Genomic DNA, 20,117 nt, shown 5'->3' with positions numbered 1-20,117 from the left:
ACAATGAGCAAAATGGGGAAAGAGGAGACAAAGCGATAGAGAGGGGAAAGTGTTGGAGAGCGTGGGGTTGAGGGTGTGGAGGGCGGAGGAGACGAACAGCAGTGAGTGGAGTGTTTCCCAAACAGCCCCCTGACAGCAAAGTCTGATACCATTCGGTAAAGATTTTCCCAATTCCCACGTGAAGCTGGAATTAATGAAGTATTTTCCCATTAGGCCTTTAATCACAAGTAACAGAAAATTAAAGCAAGAGAAAACTGCGTGCTCTGATTATAGAGCTTCAGAAATGAGGACAATATACTCATTTAAAAACGGCTTCCCTCTTAATTTAATTTCCATTTTACTGTGTTTCTCAACTTGCAGGGGGCACTGTGGATTATCATCTTTATCCATATGTTCAAGGAGGTTCTAGGTTGCACTTTAAAATGGCTGATGTAGGGGGTGATGTTGTCAAGTCATTTCAGGACTGCAAAGGCAGGGGGACTTGGCATCCATATGTCTAACTTCCAGATTTGTTTATGCAATATCCCACACTCTTTCATCTTTGTATGCTTGGTTTTCTGTGAGGCCGTATATTAATACCCATCATCATCTGTCCACATCTCTAATGTGTGGGAGATTCTGATGATTTCACATGAAAAGATAGAAATGCCACAGCCCCATTCAGAGGACAATTAGACAAACACTGAGACGGCCACACATGCAGAGCCTAACACATGCACTCAGTGGACAGACGCGGAAAGAGCAGTCTGGAGGACAGACGATTATAACACGACCCGTGTCCAGATGTGTCCTCTATCTGCTATTATATAGAACCCATTATATTAAAGCCATTTTAATCCATGTAATCACTAGTGGCTAGTGAAGGGGACGTTTCATGGTGTTGTTCAGTGCCAATATGACAAGACTGAGAATGAGAAACCGCATTAGAAACTGATTTTAAACTGATAAAAAATGATCATTAAATCACAATTGCTACAGGTCGCTTAGTCTGTTAGGGTTACACAGCCTGGGTGCAACAGGTTTGTTGCCTGAAGATTCCAAGAGAGCCACACAAGCCGCCCTCATCACTGACTAACCAGAGGAAATAATTGGAGTAATGGAATTCCTAAATGAAAATTCGAATTTATTTTTGTAAGAAAAATCATCCCGGCAGTATACGCACTGATTCCAGCGGTGGAATAATTGTTGACAGGGCTCTTTAACAAACCATGGCTGCCACATTAGAGCAATTAATGTTCATGACATTTCCATGAGTGGAGCGAATATCGGCTGGAGCGATAGGAGGCCAATGGGCCCCACTTCGAACAATTATGCGAGAAATATTAGGTTTGAAAGGCGTAACCTCCATTCCACGGGAGATAGTGACCTTTTTGCTTGCATATGAATGAGTTTCATTCCTGGCTTATGTAGTGAACAGTTCAGAGAATCGTGTATGAGCTTCAGAACGACCAGGCCCCTTCACAATCGCCAAGGTGACAGCAGCTCGGTAAAACTGCCTAAACCATTTGGCACCACTCGTCAGGAGTCTGTCAGCTACCTGGGATTCCATGAAAATCAGGGGCAGGTTTGTTATTTTCCACCGGGTGGTGAATACACACAGCAGAATGATTTCTTACTCTTATTACTCCGTTTTGTTACGCATGTGGGGGGGGGGGGGTTGGCAAGCAATAATTGAGTGCCATTCATTTGATTGTCTACCTTAACCATATAGGTGGCAATGTGGCAATGTGATTATGACAGCTGACGGCCTAAATAAGCCATCAACCAGTGGTTGAATGTAAGCCCATGTTTACACTGAATGCACACAGCTATGCGCCCACAAAGAAGACACCTTGCACACAAAAGTTCCCAGACCTTGTCTCCGTAGTCTCCGCTTCCTGAGGCCGAAGATGCGCACTTTTGAGAAGATGTCGACCAGGTTCCCATTGCAAAGCCCCTTATTTTTGTTGGGGCTCTTCCTCCGTCGGTTAGTCGAGGGCCGGTCTAAATGCTGCTCCCGTGCCTGTCTCTTCTGTCTGATCAGCCCACTCGCAATAGCAGCAGCCATGTCTCAAAATGTCACAACTGCTCAGTCCAGTCTGCACACGGAGCACAGACTACACAAACAGCCGTTTCTCGGAGCTCGCAGCCCGGGTCACAGTCCCATGGTGGCGGCTAAGTGGTCCGCTCCGTGATGTCAAATGTCAGATATATTTTTAGCTGGCTTTCTTTCCTTTCGGAACACTACATGATAGTTGAGATATTAAAACAGCTGTCATCATCACTCGAAATTCTTGGACATGATAGAAAAATTAAATCAGTGCATGCGTTATCCCATACATGCATCAATAACCATAGTCCTGATAAAGACCAACGGCAAACTCACGCGTACCGCCAATTCTGGATATTCTTCATACCTGCACAGGGATGTTTTTGTTCATTGTAACGTGTTCAGAAGCATCGCGCCCTTAAATGTCCATTGCCGGCTGCAGCGTTCTTACAGCACATTCACCCACTCTTTCCTTCTTTTCGCCCGCCGCTTTCTCCACCTTCTGCCAGACGAGGTTGCCTTAGCAGAAGTCGCCGTTTGGGTAGCGACGGAGGCGCCTGTGCCTGTGCGCCGCCAGCAATCAAACAAAATACGTGCACCTCCTACGAAGATCGCCGCCCGAGTGAAAGCTCAGCAGCCCGAGCGGAACGAACTCCAAGTTTGCGAAAGGCAACGCGCGACGGGGACCCATGCGATGACTGGTCAGCAGCCCCACATCTGGAGCGGCACATAAAATGCACAGCTGTGTAGACATAAATTGGTGCTGCAAGCTAATTGCATGCAAAGTTATATTCCAAATCCCTCCCGATGTCCTCAGAACACATTTCCTTCCACCACAACATAAGCGCGGGGGCTCGATAGGAGCCACAGGGGAGGAAACAAAACATAACGCAAAGCTAATCTAAGTCCTGTGGAGATGGCGTGTGCGATGTTTGACAAGCAGGATAGAAAAACCTTCAACCCCCTGGCGATCAGAACACAGTTCGACCCAGTGGATCTTCCAGTAGAGCCCACTGCTGCGTGGGAGAGGCAAGTATGGCGATCCGTGCGTAACGGGGAGAAAGAAAGTGCCTCCACTGATACACAGTGCGCAAATAATTTCCTTTGCCACTTACAAAGACAAAATAAGACATGGGAGGCTGTGGATAATGACTCCAGTCTATATAGCACAGATCAACAAATCCTTCCCATCAACAAGTCCTAACCACTCCTTAGTGAGTGAAGAGGATACACCTCCCGCCCCCTTCCTCTCGACCGCCAAGCCCCTGCTTGAAGGGGAATGAACGGTGCCATTAGATGGGAAGATTTTAGTCTTACAAGCTTCAGTTTGGGCTTTAACTGCTATAAACTTAGGCCGCTAAATACCAAGAACCACATATAATACAAATAAAGCTTAATGTGCGACAGACTGTATTTTCAGCTCACAGTTAATCACATCATTAAAAGAAATAAAATATTCTAACAATATGCTCCATCTGTGGAACGTTCATATTGCGCGCTCCGTTTGCGTGTGTGATTTCAGCACCACGGACAGCAGCTCTACCGCCAAGCACCGCACAATAACGGACGAAAACCTTTCCCTTCTGTCCGACATCATAACCTTTACTTGAACATCCGCCACAGACGGCAGGATGATTTGTGAGGAGCACATGCCACTTGAGATCCACTCAGTGCTCCACCCCACCCAACACTTTGTCTGCCACTTTAGAGTTGGACGTGTCTGTTCCACACAATGAAAGCCACTGTGAGACAAAACATTTGGTCCTAGCTTTTGTTTTGCAGTGGATATGATCTAAGTCTCAATCACAGGCACAGGAATTAAAACTCAAGAGAGCCATCTGCTGTTTGTAGCTGTAATTAAACATTTGAACTCATAGGGGACCGGGGGTGTTGCTTTACTCTCTGGTGTGTGTGTATGTGTGTGCCCTACGTGCCACACGCACCTGTTGATATTCAGCTGTGCGGATGACAGATTATACTGAAGGATCAAGTAAACTGACAGATCCACAGCCATATGCTTTTGCGGTAGAATAGATGTCGCTTAAAACAGAACAACAGTGTCTATAAATGATAAATTACTGCGTTGACCCTGTGCGGCGGCTGACGAGAAGCTGCCAGTAGACTGATGTGTAAAGAACTGTGTGTAAAAACCTTTTCAAAATCGCATGTAGGATGTTGCCATCCTCACATAAAATCAAGTGTGTGTACCGGTGGTTAGGGGCCTTTTTTGTCGGCTCTCATCCCACTGCACTGAGAGTTCGCACAGATTTTACGTCCCTTGGGTGCGAAGCCCCTAGTCCGCGTTGGAGCGGGAGACACTGCAGTTAACGCTCCCACCAGCAGCGGACACTGTCAGCTCAACAATGGTCCCTCACCCACAACAACCTGCAGATCAGCACTGTCACAGCCCGCGATGGAAGAGGATCACACAGATCATCATCCCCATTTTCAATTATGACCATCTAGCGCTAGTTATCGTGCTTTGATTGAAATAAATCACAGCTCAAAGAATATACATATATATATATATATATATATATATATATATATATATATATATATATATATATATATATATATATATATATATATATATGTCTGATATCACTGTCTCATTATCACTGTCTGATATATATTATATATGTTTGCACATATACCCAGTATATCTGAAGAAAAGCTGAACAAAAGAAAAGGCCAGATTAGAATAAACATATAGCAATTGATGAAGGGAGGACAGTGAATGCTAAAAAATAAAATTAACTTGTTTAGCCAGCATCTCTTCACTACTGGGCAAAAAAAGATTCTTGATTTTCTCCTTCATATTCATATTTACAGAGACGGCCTATTCAATAACTGAAAGTCTGCAACATTTGCACTCCTTCAAAAAACAAACATCACTTCGAGCTCTGCCCAGAGCAGCTTTAGCATTGGAGAAAAGAGGGGAGGTTTTGCACTTTTACCTTTTCAGTCACGCAGCATGAGGGTCAGACGAGCTTTCCACACAGCAGACACACGCATGCATAAGCCTTATCACTGCACACACTGGGGAAGCAAAAGTTATCCAGTCCAATCTGCTTTCCCATCAAACTGAAAGCCACAAATGGTGTTGAGAAAAAAAACTAAAACATAACCAAGTGAAATATACATTCACAAAGCAAAACAAGGACACACAGACAGTACCTAGGTTTCTTTTCCTCCTACATTTGAATGTATGCGTGTCCATGGCAGTCCCATTCCAAAGCCCTGGAAGTCAACACCTTTGTCTGTGACTTCTAATGTCCCATTTATATGTCCCTTGTAGGATCTAATGTGGTTAAGGTGAACTGACAGGCTGACCCCAGCTGTTCACATTAATTCGTTCACAGACATGTTAAACACTTCATTCATTCTTTAAGTTGAATCACAAAGGAAGGCAGTTTGATTAACACATGTGGACACTTTGTGATTAACCACAAATACAATAAGACTAAATGTTGCCGTAGGATACAATTTGCAGGGGCTTAACCAAATGCTAAATAGACACATTTAAATACTGTGCTTTTTAACTTGTATTCCTCTAATAATCAACACAGACAAAATACCGGAAACCACAATACCATAGCTGACCTGTATAGAAACATGGCAACCCAATCTGATGCAGACTTGTAAAGCGTCAGCCTCATTAGGTCAGAACATTTTAATCCAATCTCCTCTGAGGAAATTACGTTACATTTAGATCGATGCCCTGATGCAAATGTCACCCAAAGGAACTAGGATACAACCCATTTGATTACTGCTATTACTTTGCTTCGGGGCCATGTTCTTTTATCATCTATCCTGAAAAACAGTCAGTTGGACTCAGCGCTTCTCGGGCCCAAGCATAACTTGGCAGAATCCATATGCACTGCATTTTCAAAGACCCAGAATTAGCTTAATTTCAGTGACTAATGATTTTGCATAACTACGATTTATGTCCAGCTACTGAAGCAATAAGATCTTTGAGCGTCAACGTACGGACTGTGAGTACTCCTATCTCTCCTATCCTAATCTTACTAATCAGAGAGCTATGCAGGAGTGCACATTCAAGGGTAATGAACAAGGACAGACTTTAAGAGAATTAGGGTTTATAAGATGATGGCAATAGATCAGCTCTGTACAAAAACTACCCACTATGATGTTTGTGCTAAACACATCATTTAATTATCAAAAAATGAATATTAATGCTACTGGCTGTATTGGATTGCATTAGACTGTACAGGTGTACCTAATAAAGTGGCAGCTCAGTGTAATGGACAGCTGAGCCACTTAATGATTACAAATACGGCCAACGTGACGTGACAGTGTAGTATTTGATTTCCTGGATTGAGGCCTTCTTGTGACTATTGCTCCTCATTTGTGAAGGGTCTCCTCTGGCTATTTACTGAAGTAGTTTGCTAACCTGCAAGTGAATTAATGATTGGAATGATTGGATAGATGAGCTTCCTGGGGCGATCAAATGAGAAGCAATCTTTAAGTGCTGCTTTATTGCCAACAAGATCACTCATGCTACACTGGCAACAAATAACAACAATCCTGAAGTGATTTAGCTCCTAGAGGAGAAGCATTAAGTCTCTGCTCACAGATCTCTGAAGAGCTGGTTCGTCATCTGATGCAGTGTCATAAAATCATTTAAAATTAGAATCATGTGCCATCAAAGAATATGTATAGCCGCATCTCAATATGTGTCTCTGTTGTGAGTGTGATGGAGTGTTCACCCTCACCCATGGGATGAAATTAGAGTGGGCCTGAGGTGTGGAGCCCTCCGACTGAGACACTAATGAAACACAGTGGCTTCAAACTGTGTGCTCAACTCACAAATTGCTCATTCCAAGCTTTTAAAAACGTGTAGTTAACACTTGTGTTGCTGAACTCCACGAACAGAAAAACCAAACCAACTGCGATGTATGGCGTGCACCTCTGCAAGTGGAGAAATGGGAGGAGGAGGCCTGGAGGATGAGCCGTGGGGGATGAATCAATCACTGTATCCAACATTAAGTTAGTGGTATCCAGGGCGATAAGTCTAATACTGCATCCTAATTAGATCTTCTTGGCAACTATAACTTTGGAAATAAAGGCCAACTGATAAAATATATATACAATGAATATGTGGCTGGGGGCTTGTTTGCATGTACTATGACTTTTGTGCATTTTAAACAAAACCTGATTACAGCACGTAAAAAGAACAATTGGGCATAAGCACCGGTGATAAAGCACAGCCTTCAGGCCCCTCACCAGCAGTGACTGGTTAGCTACGGAATAATAGACGTCACTAAATCGCAAACCGCTCAGTTATACTGTGCTATGCATAATTTGGGATGAAAAAGAAAAAGGGCATCTGAGGAAACAGATGTGAGCAAAGAGACAGATACAGAGAGATCATGCAGAAGGGGCCAAAACCCAGATCCGCAGAGACAAAACACTGCTCACACACATCCTCTCTGTCCCCTTCTCACACTCACATACACACACACACAGCTCCATCATTTGATCCTATTTTTAAGGCTGCAGCAGTGATGGAATGTGCCTTGTCAGCAGCAGTGTGGAGAGAGGTTCCTTGGAGAATCCCTGGGCAGTGTGGCAGAATATCAATTAGTCCAAACCCCTGTGGCAAGGCCTGTTTCCTTAGCTGAAGGCTGACACCAAGTGTGATAGATGCATGTCAGAGCTTTATTGTTTGCATCTCGGTGAACAAAAGTGCTGGTGCCTGCATGTGTTGATAAGCAAAGATAATGTGTGGCCCACTTGAAAATGCATAGTGTATAGGTGGTGTATAGGTGTGCACATTAAAATGAATAGTTTTATGATGCAGGTGAGGGACCTGGGTGTTTTTCAGTGCTGGAAGGTTTAATAGAATTATGATAAGGGTGATGTCAGGTCAGGCTCCAAGCTCCATTTGTGAATACAAAGATGTGATATGGAGAAAACCAGCTGGCCAGTGAATGAACCTGTGGATGCCAAATGGGGTTTGATTATGTCTGCAACACAAGCTTTCAAATACACAGTCCAGGAGAAGTTAGGTTTAAAAACATACACATTTTAGGCACATGTCTGTTAAGCCAAGAGGTTTTCTACAGCCCTTCTCTCTCTTCATATTTAAAGTGTCCTTCCGATGTGCTTAGTGTCTTTTTGTTTTCTACAGTGGCTCCCTGTCAGAATGCAATCCACAGATTATACCTGATGTGAATCCGAATCCCTGCAGTTCTCACACACTACAGCCAAACTACCAAAAACCACAGAGCTACGTTAGCACTCTCAGGTTTTTTCCACAGACCAGACCAAAATCTAATTTGATAAAAGAAGAAGAAAGTTTTGGACAGGCCACCGGAGAGAACTCTATGCCTGTAATTGCATGCAAACACCCAGACATGCACAACTGCATTTAGAGGCCACTTGAGTTTTCCTTTTCCTATTTCTTTGATATTGATTCATATAATCAAACTGCACACCCTAACTCTGAACCTAACTTTGACTTTACAACAACTTAAAAAGAAACTTTGTCCTTAAACCTTAAACCCTTTAAAAAGAAATAATGGTTCAAGTGCAGACCTTCAAAAAAAACATGTTTGCACTATCTTGCTGGGATTTTAATGTACAAATTGTGTGCTTTAAACAAACAAGACATAAATAGTTATTTACTGAGGTTTAGCGATATAGGGAGCAGGTTTACAGTTCTTAAAGACAGAGTAAGACTATTTGTTTCCAAGTTATCATCTAATCAGCTACTGGTTAGCTATAAATTTAGCTTTATACATTTACATCATCTAAACCTTAGAATAAAAATCGCTCAACTATTCCTTTAAGGGCTACACTCGAACCGCTGTTCCATAGGGATCTCTGCTTTAACACAACAAAACAATGATAATTTCAACAAACTCCTCCTCCACATCAGGTTCCTCTTCATCCTAATGTGGCTGTGCAGACATTTGATCTTCCATGTCTGCGTTGTAGTACGTGCATGATTTCTGTGTTTGTTTCTCAGTGGTGCATGAACATATGTGGTGTATAGGTGTACCCAATAATATGTTTCCAATGTAGGGAATCAGCCAGAGCGTATTTCTGAAATGTAATAGATTAATAATGGTGAACTCCAACTGTGAATTCAACAGTGATTACTTCAAAAATGAAGCCACAAAGTTCAAGTTTGGACAAAGACTAAACTGGTGAGATAAAAGCAACGCAATGCTTTAACATGACAAATCTGTTGTTGTAAAAATTACACCTTTATTAAATATTAGAATTAATATGTGCGTGTTTCGTAGTGCAGCCGTTTAGGTGTTCTCATTTCTAGAAGTCTATTGAGGTGTGCTCATATGATATGCACCATAGATTTTCAATGAGGCTGTGGTAGAATGGAACCTCTGATTGAGAACAGCAATACAAGTTTCCCCAAGAGACAATTAAAGAGTAATGATGTCTGTAAAGGGCAAAGTTTTGATGCAAATGGTCATTAGCTGGGGGGATGGGGGGGTCACCCTTTGTCCCTGAAAATAAACTAAGTTGCTATATAACCAGATGATGCCCAGTGACTAGAAAAATAATAGGCACAAATGTGAGCTAATGGAGGTGACAAAGGGGGAAAGGAGAGCAGTGATTACTCTGAAGTGACAGGGGTTAATACTTTAATATGATGGCGGTCATTAAACAGCAGACATTACCACACACTCATACACTCAGACACCCATTAGAAACAGTCGCAGATCAAATGTTACCACCGCTCTGAATGCATCAGTTACTACACTCGCTCTTTTCAGGTGTGGTGTCACAGTTAGTCTGTGTTCACTGGTGTGAAAATAACACACGATTGAGTCCAACTCCTCCCAAAATACACACAATGAAAACAACATGTTCTGTTTAGTATTTTTTTTTTAAAGAGTGAGAGCACAATAGTAAGGCCACAATAGTAGGCCAGCGTGAAGAGCCAAATTATGTAAGACACAGCTATATATATATATATATATGAATAAAAAATGATAGAGTCAATTTTGTTACGGAATGCATTTGTAAATACATGTAATAAGACATTTATGTTTGTATGTTGACGTACATGCAACTCCTTGTCGCTATTCACTTTCCTCGAGTTCTGGTTTATAACAACTGATTTTTAGTAAAGAGAGAAATAATCCTGAAGAATTTCTTGGAGAATGACCAAGCTGAGGCTACAATTAAACATAATGTGTATTTCTCAGCTAATTAGCACTAGCCAGCAGATCATATTAACTCACTGGGTTTTACTAACAACATGTCAGGCAATGGTAAAGCAGAAATGTCATGTCAGCAAGAGCACTACAATAACTACTCAGAAAAACATGGAGCTCCTTCTCGTGTGTTGATCGTGTTGCTCACAGTGTTAATTACCACATCAATACTGTTCTTAGGTAAATGCTTGACACATTGTTGTGTAGCTTTATTGTTACGGGGAGGATCTGGTGTATATACAGCAAGCTCTTACTTCAAAACAGCAAATGAAGGGACTGCAGATTGTGTAAAATTATTCTGCTCATGTTCTGGTGCAGCTTACTACAAACTTGTAAACATATAGTGCACTGAATGCGCCATGTCAAGATTACATAGTGCACATTGCAAGTGTCACCAGCCTTTCCAGCTGATGTATTAGAATGATAATGTAGAGTAAATACAGACCCTGATGAGGTTATTGTGACTCTGCCATCGTGCTTAAAATGTATTGCTTCTTTTCAGCCACTAGAGAGCAGTGCAGAGCTCAGGAGGGCTGCTGCAAGATTACAGTGTTGATCACAGAGAGGCAGACTGCTTTGCACAGTGAATACATTCTGTCCCCACTACTTTCACATTTTTATCTTCTCTCTTAAAAAGAGAGGTTGCAAATACATATTTACTATATAGTAAAAACAAATGAACTAATGGACTAAATGGAGCTCCAACAACAATAGTGTCTCTGGAAAAGCGTGTGTTATGTTACATTTAGTTTTGTGTTTGGCACTACAACTAGCTGCTGGAGCATTAACCGAAGTTTTTTCTTAAAACAACCAAGATGCCCTCAAGTGGTCAAAAAAGGCTACATCACAGCTACTAAATGTAAAGTTTGTGTCCAGCAATAAACAACTTTATCAAAGTGTATCCATCTATGTATCACGTAACCACCAAAGACACTGGTAACATGATAAAAGCAGCCGTGAACTCTGAGCGAAGTTATGACTAAAGTAAAGGAAGACAGACTGTAGTAATGAGCCATAATCTGACCATGGGTTTCTGGGTTTTGTAAGACTCCGCCTTCATTTTCTGTTTTTGCTACATACCTGCATCTCTCAACTGAAATTTGTATTTGTGAATGTGTGTGTGTGTGTTTGTGTGTGTGTGAATGAGAAAGAGTAAAAAAATACAAAAACACAGCAAGAAAGTGGCAAAATTAAAGGAGGCATTTGTTTTGAATTTTGTAAGTTATGTAATGAAGCCACAGAGGACTCTGTGATATGCGGTACAGATCAAAGCCTGAGGACACAGTTTCCAATATCAGACTGTGGTGTAGCACCACAGGATCAGGCCGAACATACACACTGACTAAGATAAATACTGTTAAGATGAACAGGATCTCAAGCAGGTGAACACATCTGGTGCACAGTTTATGTGTTATATGTAAAAACTAGACGTTACCCTTTCCCTATTAATCATAAACTTCTAAATGAAGTCAAAACAAATCACAACACATAAATTACATTGAATCATATACATATCCCTCTTAAACTTAACAATATTTTCTTTGTTGAGGCAAAACACAAAAAAAGTTTAAACACTCGTTTTCTATTTATGCTCCGAGGACCCAATTAAAAGGTATACAAATCAGGATAATGAAAAAGGAATCGATAGAAGTAAAGTGTTATTAAAATGAAGGGATGCATTACCTTTAAGTTGATTTTTACACCGTGTTAAACTGTGAGACATAAAAGAGTTAGCAAAAAGATAAAAAGGCTTTTTTTTTTTTTTGCCAAATAGAGTCCATGTCTGCTGTTAGGGCCTAATGAGAAATGACACATTTGTAATTACAGTGGACTATAATTAGCTGGTGTGCAACTAAAATGCCAGGACCCATGACTGAGCTTTACAAGGACGAGGGGATGGTAAACCATCTGAAATATAAGTAAAGGATTACTTCAAGTTATGTAAAATAGCTTTAGGATCATAGTTTTTCTTTCTTTTCCACCTGAAACAGACTGTTGGGGTTAACTTGATTTGTGAGCGCAAAAACTGGCAGGACAAAGCCTTCAATGTGGACATCGATGTTGGCCTTCGCTGTGCTGCTGAAGCTCACTCACCTCCTCCATCACGCCTACTTACAGAGGAGGTGGAGTAGGACGAAGAGGAGGAGATGTGTTTTTATTGTGGGCCTCGGGATATATAAGATTGAGGCTTGGCAGAAGAGAGAGCTACAGTTGATTCTGATTATGATGCTGTAACTTGACACATCTCTGACCTCATGAGATTGCTGCTGCTGCTACCCATTAGCTCAAAGTGAGGATTACACATAATTATTTTTGAGCAAGATAACTTTTGAGTAAATCAACTTTTTTTTATTAGTGTTGTTTTAAGCCAATTTAGCTGGTAAGACTTTTAGAATAGATTTGTATGCTTACATGAAGCAGCTAAATCTATAAGAATCTTTTTACAAGAAAAATGATTGGTTGGTGCACAAAATGCATATTTCTACATCTATTGGCATAGTGTCTATAAAACAATAATACTGATTCCAGATAACTAAACAGATTAATTACATTTCATGAAATAAACTCACTTCTGCTGACTAAACTATCAGTCATTACTGAAGAATGTGTGTGTTGTGGTCACATGGGTTATATACTTGGTCAAGTAGACGCATTTGTTCCCATGGTAACATATAGGTACATACATGATAGAGTCGTTGGCACTGCTGCTTCACAGCAAGACAATCCTGGTTTTGATTCCACCTGCTGGCTGGGCCCTTCGGAGTTTGCATGTTCACCATGAGTTCTCATAGATTTCATACAGGTACAACATACGACTGTCTGCAAATGTTTGTGTGTTGTCCTGGAAAACATAGCAATTTAACTGTTATTCACCAATGCATACATGCAAATGCCGCATCCAACAAACGGAATTGATTAATAATTATTGGTGACGATTTGGAGTCACCAAACCCAAATGTAGTGAAGCGTAGTTGCTTTACCAGAGACAAATGATGGCGCTGATGTCTCTGCCAATCCACCTACCCTTCAGCAGCTACCATGTGGTCATGAGACTGATGCAGCTGCTGAGGTTTCATCAGACTGAGGACTCTCCTGAGGCACCTGCCCTTTAGCTGCCTCCATGTGTTATAGAGACCAGTGCAGCCAATTAAATTGCATCAGGAAGTCACCGAGGTCTCTGCCAACACACCCGCCTTTCAACAGCCTCTGCGAGGTCATGAGACCAGTGGCGCCACTAAGATCTCTGCTGAAGCCGCTTCCCTTGAGCCGCCTGGGGTGGACGCTCCAGCTGGCTCAGAAGCTCCAGCCCTGATTCCCAGAAATGTTCAGCTCTCTCCTCACTGGGAGACAACTAAACAATACCACTGACAAACCTATTAACTTATTTGACCAAGTTAACACAGGGTCAGCTTGTTTTACTAACACCTTGCTCAGTGACTTGTTATGATGCATTGTTCAAGGGGATGTAAAGCATTCAGCAGGTGACTGTGATAAAATGCTGTCCACTTCCCAGAGGATGCATGTTTTCTGTTAAACCCTTGTTATGCATTTTTCCTGCCGACAGAGGAGTTGACCTTTCAACACATCACTAAAAATAGCCTGCTCAAATAAAGGGGAACTCCCAGGATAAGGAAGATGCTTGTGTACAGGTGCACACTTGTGCACTCATCCACACATACAGGAAAATTAAGACCTGCACACAACATCACCTTCTCCATTAGCCTCCCCGACAACTGGTCAGTTTTGGCTGAAGGAAATGTGAGGTTTTTTTTCCTATTCATAAGTTTAAATTTGATTAGTTTAACTCATTTGTCTTATAGAGAGGCCTTGTCTTACCATAACAGCAACACCCTGGTTTTATTACAATTGTTACATGTAACGTGTATAAATGCATACAGCATTTATATTGTTCTGATAAGCTTTTGATGCTAAGGTTCTCACCATGTCAACTTAGCAAGAATGAATGAACAGGTTTGCACTTACGGTGCATATGCACATATGCACAAACTCTACGAGAATCTGATATTTGGCTTTTAAATCTAGCCTGAGATAAGCATATACTGAATTACCTAAATAGAGCTAACTGGTAGTTTTCATACCACTTTCTCGTGTTAGGTGCAGTGCACTACTCACCGTACCAACTCTCTGTCCAGCACGGCCAGTTCCCGTTCAACATCTGCAGAAGACGAGCCTTTTTGGCTTGTCCAGTCTGAGTGATGTCACTGCCATGTCTTCCTTAAACATGTCCTTGCCTGCTCTGGGTAAATCTACTGTATGGTTAGCAACACTTGAGGTGGTGCTACGACAAGTGCTGTTCCCAGTCTCAAAGGTGTCCCCAACAAACATATATAGCATATTTTATTCTACAAAATCTCCACTATGCTTTTGCTTTACCTGTTAAAGCTCCGTCAGACCAACAGAAACAACTATTCCCTCTAATCCCTGTATATTTTCACTGTTACCTATTCCACATCAGTAGAGCTCTTTTTAAATAATATGGCAGCAAATATTAATCACATCTTTTGGAAACTACACTTGAGAATTAAATTTAAATACACATGCCATCCAAGAAGAAAATATGTCAATAATCCTCCCTCTATTCCTCCCACTCAATGTGCTGCTGGCCTGTCCACCTTCTCTGCCATCTGTATGGAAGCTCAAAAAAAAAAAACTAATGTGGAACCTCAGGTCCACTTGCTCTCTTGACCCAGTTTCCACTGCATTTTAAAAGTGCTTGTCTTTCCACTGACAAATTTGGTACATTGAAGACCTATTTAGAATATTCAATTTTTCCCTAGCTCTCTAAAAGATTTAAGATTTAAACAACTTTATTAATCCCAGAAGGAACTGATTTGCCTTTTTACAGTTGCATGTGCAATAGTTACGTGCAATAAGCAAACTATTATTAAAGAAGCCCAATGAAGACCTTTTTAAAATTTCTAATTACTGACCAATCTGCAATGGGGCATTCCTTTGTAAAAATGACTTCAGAAGTTGTCCATTATCAATCATTAGATGCCCCTGACTTTCAAAAACCTCCATAATACATTTCAGTCAGGTTTCCACACTAACACAGTACTCATGTAAACTAATGATCTACAAGCTAACAGTGACAATGGTAAAGCTTTTATCTTGAGGGAAGCATTTAATACAATTGACCATAATATTTTAATTGAAAGCCTTGAGAAGAGCTCCAAAGGGATCAATACTTCATCCATTGCCAACTGCATATTCTGTTTCTAAGCCACATAAAGCGTAAATGCACGATATAGTACCATCATTATGCTGATTACACACATTTATACCTGTTCCTGTCCCCTGGAGACTTCAGCCCTGTTAAATTAACGGTTGAATGCGTCAAGGACATAAACACTTAGATGTACCACAGCTTCCTCCAAATTAATGATGACAAGACAGAAATCTTGCAGTTGGCACTAGGCCCCTTCAACAGGAAGTGTGTTCTCTTAACCTGCTGTAAGCTCCTTTATCACAGAAGTCAGAAAACATCATCATGTCATAAGAAAAACTGTTGCCATTTGAAGAATATAGCTTGACTTTGACATTTGCAGAAGAACATACTAAGAATATACAGTATATGCACCATGAGCACAACTAATTTCATTAACAGCGAACCTCATGGTGGCAAACGTAGGCCGATTAGTTTTCTCCTCTCTACATATATAAAACTAAACCCACTGAATGCTACAGTACTTTGCCAACACACCAAAAAAAAAAACAATCCATATGTTTAGTAGTTGATAAACACTGGGTTGAGTTTGTGGACATGAAAACAGAACAACACAACAATTTGCTCTGTATAGGCTCGGCGTTTAAAAAGATACATTTAAGGTTTGATCAGGGGACATACGATTACACTAAGCAGTCAACAAAGTTTGTGGAAATCTGTCTAATAGACTCTTATAGTCCTTATGAAGATTCAGTGGTAATGCTAGTCAGGGGGGCACCAAAAGCATCAGTAATCATCTTCTGTGAACCATAAGCATGCACAGTAGTATATCTGGGCAGTCATTATAGTAGCTGATTCATCCCCTGAGGGGTCACAACATCCAACTATCTCATAAACCCACAAAAGCTATATTATTAACAACATATTAGTACTTTGAAACTTTTGTTTTTGTAAATTCTATTTATACAGTGTGTTTACTTGTCAATGACAGAGGGGGACAGAGGCCAGATCCTTCTGTGTATGTACTCGTTTGCAAAGCTAGTTTAACCTTCTGTCCTGAATCAAGCTATCAATCTTTCCATCAGCTCCTACAATACAACCGTTGATACGCCACACAGAGGAGGCAATGTTCCCCTCTCCTTCACATGCTGTGGTCTTTTTCTCTGTTCATATGCACACTTAACTAAGCAATTTTAGAGGGACACAGGGAGAGAAGGTGCTCCTTAAGAAAACTGAAACAGACTCTGCAGTGCAAGCACATAGTTGCTAAGTAACACACGCAAAGCTCCCTGAAGTACACTCCACTAAGTTCAGTGGCTTGTCACAAGCCTACACATGGTGCACAGGTAAACATGCTGAGTCAAGTTTGCTCATCTCTATGCTCCTGTGTTTTTTAAATGTGTGTGAGCTGGTTTGAGCAGTAAAGACCTAAGGGACTTTTGAAGGTGATTGTATTACGATAACATTTACTTACAGGCATACTGCATCTTCAAATACCATATTGACATAATAAACTCTATTGACATTTAGCGAGATAAACGAGACAAAGAGAGAGCAAAAGTTGAAAAATGGGAATGAAGCGAGTGAAAAATTAAAAGTATGACAAGTATGAGTGAAGAAAGGGAGATAGAAGGAGGGAAAGAGAGAACGGCCGATGCCGCCGCAGCATCAGCAGAAGAGCTGGGCCATGTAATTTATGGGAGAACATGCTCAAAAAACATGAATCTTGTCCATGAAGTGCTGAATCATTTGGTGTGCGCACCCACTGGTTCGCCTCCCACTCCCATATACAATATATGCATGCGAGTACACAAGCAAATGCACATGGGTAGTGGACACACTCGCACGCAGCATCCATCTACACTGACTCCATCCGTCATTCACTCTCTCCAACACGAATGAAGCACATTCATCTCCTACTTGGACCATATATAATACTAATTTAACATTTCAAACCACGCTGAGGGACCCCTCCCCCACAAACACAATGCCAACAAGTTCTTTCAGTCCAATTCTACCCCCAGCCCTGCAGCACCCAGCCCACCCACCCACTCCTTCCTCCCACTGCACTTGATGTGCTAGCGAAAGCCTTCCCAATAAAACTATTTTATTATGAGCCCTCTCCTTTGGGCTGGATTAAGCAAGTGGTTCAAGCAAGAGTTCAGCTGTACAACACAGTAGACACTCAATACGAGCGTTACCATGACTTCATCAGTCAACCTAGCGCTGCATTATCTGATTAAATGCAGAAACAAACCACCCATGTGAAATGAGTTGGGAAAACAATGTTCATCAGCTGTTTGCAGCCACATATTCTCATGTCAGGGAGGCATTTGCAAATTAATTGCATTTTGATCTAACGAAACGTGTACCTTAGACAAGTAGTACTATTAGATTTTTGATCTCTCCTTACCCTTGAGCAATTACAGCAACTAAACACTATATAAGGGTTATTATCTTACATAATTTCCAGAGTCAAATAAACTATTGGAAGGATACCAAATTGGAATTAAATTATTTGCTCTACAACGTTACAGTCATAGTCTGCTGCCAATTAGAGAACGAGTACAAACTCCTAAACTCAATATTTATTTGACATGCTGTGAAGGGGGAGTTGTTTCACTCTGGAGCTGTCCAAATGTTTAATTTATAGCTTATTCATGGTGTGCATTATAACATAAGCATTGTGTACGAAAAGGTTTGCATTTCCACTGAGACAGACAGTGATGATGCAAACATTTTCCTCTTTGAAACAGCTGTATGATTCCTTCATTCCTCCAGTTCTTTTTCTATATCCTTCTCTATGCAGCACAGCAAAGTACAGTATCTATATGCAATATTAGCCATGGCTGGTACAGTAACAGAGAGATTGGAGTGTATTTACATGCAGACGGCACACATTGATCTTTGCTGCATAATAATGAACACTGGACACTATGTTGAATATGCATGACCCTCCATGCTCCAAGGTGATACGTCTGGAGGTGGACAGGGGAAAAACCTGTCATTGAGGGTGGACTAGAGCATAATGGGAGGACTGTGAAGTCTGCTCACCCTCCACAGCCCATCTTTGCTCATTTTCAAAGCACTGTGGGGTAAACTGCATCATTCCAATATGTTTTTCTAAGTGAGGTCGCTAACACACAATGCAGAAAAATACACATTTATGAGGTCGGAGTAGAGATGAGAGAGAAAACACACAGCTATGAAACATAAAATTACATGTTAGGAGTTGCTTGGTGTTTTTATTGGTGCATTAACCTCCTCGGTTCAAGTGGACCATAGTTACTCTGGATAATTATCACATCTCTCGTCTGCCTGTCACTGACACTGACTTGTATATTGCATAAATTATCACCTTTGAGCTCTTTAATTCAGATAGGTGCTGCAATATTGACCCACCTCGCTGTCATCGTGTATTTTCTGTTCAGAGTGAGAAATACACAAGCCATTGTTTTCTCTGTGTGACCGCTGTGCAGGCATTGTGAGGGGGTGACAGCCATACTTTGACATGTGTTGTCTCATAACCAGCAGGTAATTCATCATGTATACAACCCCGATAGAGCCCCAGTCCATTGTGTTAAAAGCCTCTAGAAGACCCACAGTAGACCGTGGTGTAAATCACCAAGACAGAATCAGGACTGTTACAGTTAGCCGCGGCTTTCAGAACTCTCCTATCTGTTTTAAAATATCCTCTGGTCTTCTATAATAAACCTCCCTCAATTACAAACAGCCTACTTTGAGACGCACCAAGCTATACAGTCCAGCATAGTTTGCACTGAACTCCAGTTTGCTTGAGGGAGGCTGCTAACATCCAACATTCACTGATCTATGTAAATCTGGGGTTTTCCCAGAGTGAGGTAAATAAGCATGTGGACTTCTGTCTCAGAGATAATCCCGGTAACATTAACTTTTACTTTAACCAAAACCATATATATATATATATATATATATATATATATATATATATATATATAAAACATCCAGAAGCCATAAGTCAATGGTTTCATTTATGCGTTTGCATATGCGGCATGATGGCTCAATGATAATTTAGCCTGTAATGTGCTGCACTACGCTGTAAGACTGGTAAAGCCAGCTTGAATTCAATAGGAAAGTCTTTAATCAAAGACGTTGTGCTAACCTCTAATTAAAAGAATAAAGACGGTCTCCAGCTTCTCCAAGAGCGTCACTTAACCTGCAGGCAAGCTCCCAAGAGGCCCGCATACCTCCTACTCATGATGTTCTCTCCCAGGCTGCACTCTGTCTCTATCTCTTTAACAGTATCTGAAGTATTTATTAGTATCCATCTAGCCAAGCACTGACGCAGATTAGCTATGATTACTCGAGATGGTATTTCACATTAGACATATACAAGATGAGAGATACAGCTCTATGGAGGAGAATTAAAGCCAAGTATAAGGCTGTGATGTGTCGATAGCTGTCACAGTGGCCCTCACAGTAAATGGGAGGAGTCTGTGCATCTTCATCTCATCTCTGATTCATGGCTAACAGCCAGCTCTACCCCAAATATAAACCCACTCATCGCTCACAGTATATGACATATACTAATACGACAAATCCAAACAAATAAACATCAGATTAGATGTCAAACACTGCCTGTGTACGCTAAAGAAGCCCGTCCAATGATTGGCAGAAAGAGCTCCAAAAACACAGTGACAGAAAAAGC

The 20,117-nt window shown here is 41.2% G+C and overlaps 1 protein-coding gene across 8 annotated transcripts in view; it reads right to left on the bottom strand.

The window, feature by feature from the left end:
* Positions 1 to 20,117, bottom strand: part of fgf14 (fibroblast growth factor 14) — an 85,848-nt gene that overhangs the window by 30,461 nt on the left and 35,270 nt on the right. The window contains exons 1-2 of one of the 8 annotated variants that reach the window (XM_067514837.1): positions 2,372 to 3,236; positions 1,855 to 2,223 (exon numbers count right to left, since the gene is read on the bottom strand). The exons of 3 other annotated variants lie outside the window; for them this stretch is intronic. In XM_067514837.1, the coding sequence (XP_067370938.1) occupies positions 1,855 to 2,047 (193 nt within the window). In that variant the 5' untranslated portion in view covers positions 2,048 to 2,223; positions 2,372 to 3,236. Of the gene's footprint in view, positions 1 to 1,854; positions 3,237 to 20,117 lie in introns of those variants that run through there. 4 more of the 8 variants (XM_067514836.1, XM_067514835.1, XM_067514839.1 and 1 more) reach the window with 4 other exon arrangements.

Source organism: Channa argus, chromosome 9, assembly GCF_033026475.1.
Source record: "Channa argus isolate prfri chromosome 9, Channa argus male v1.0, whole genome shotgun sequence".
NCBI lineage: Eukaryota > Metazoa > Chordata > Actinopteri > Anabantiformes > Channidae > Channa > Channa argus.
This window is presented reverse-complemented; position numbering and strand designations above follow the sequence as displayed.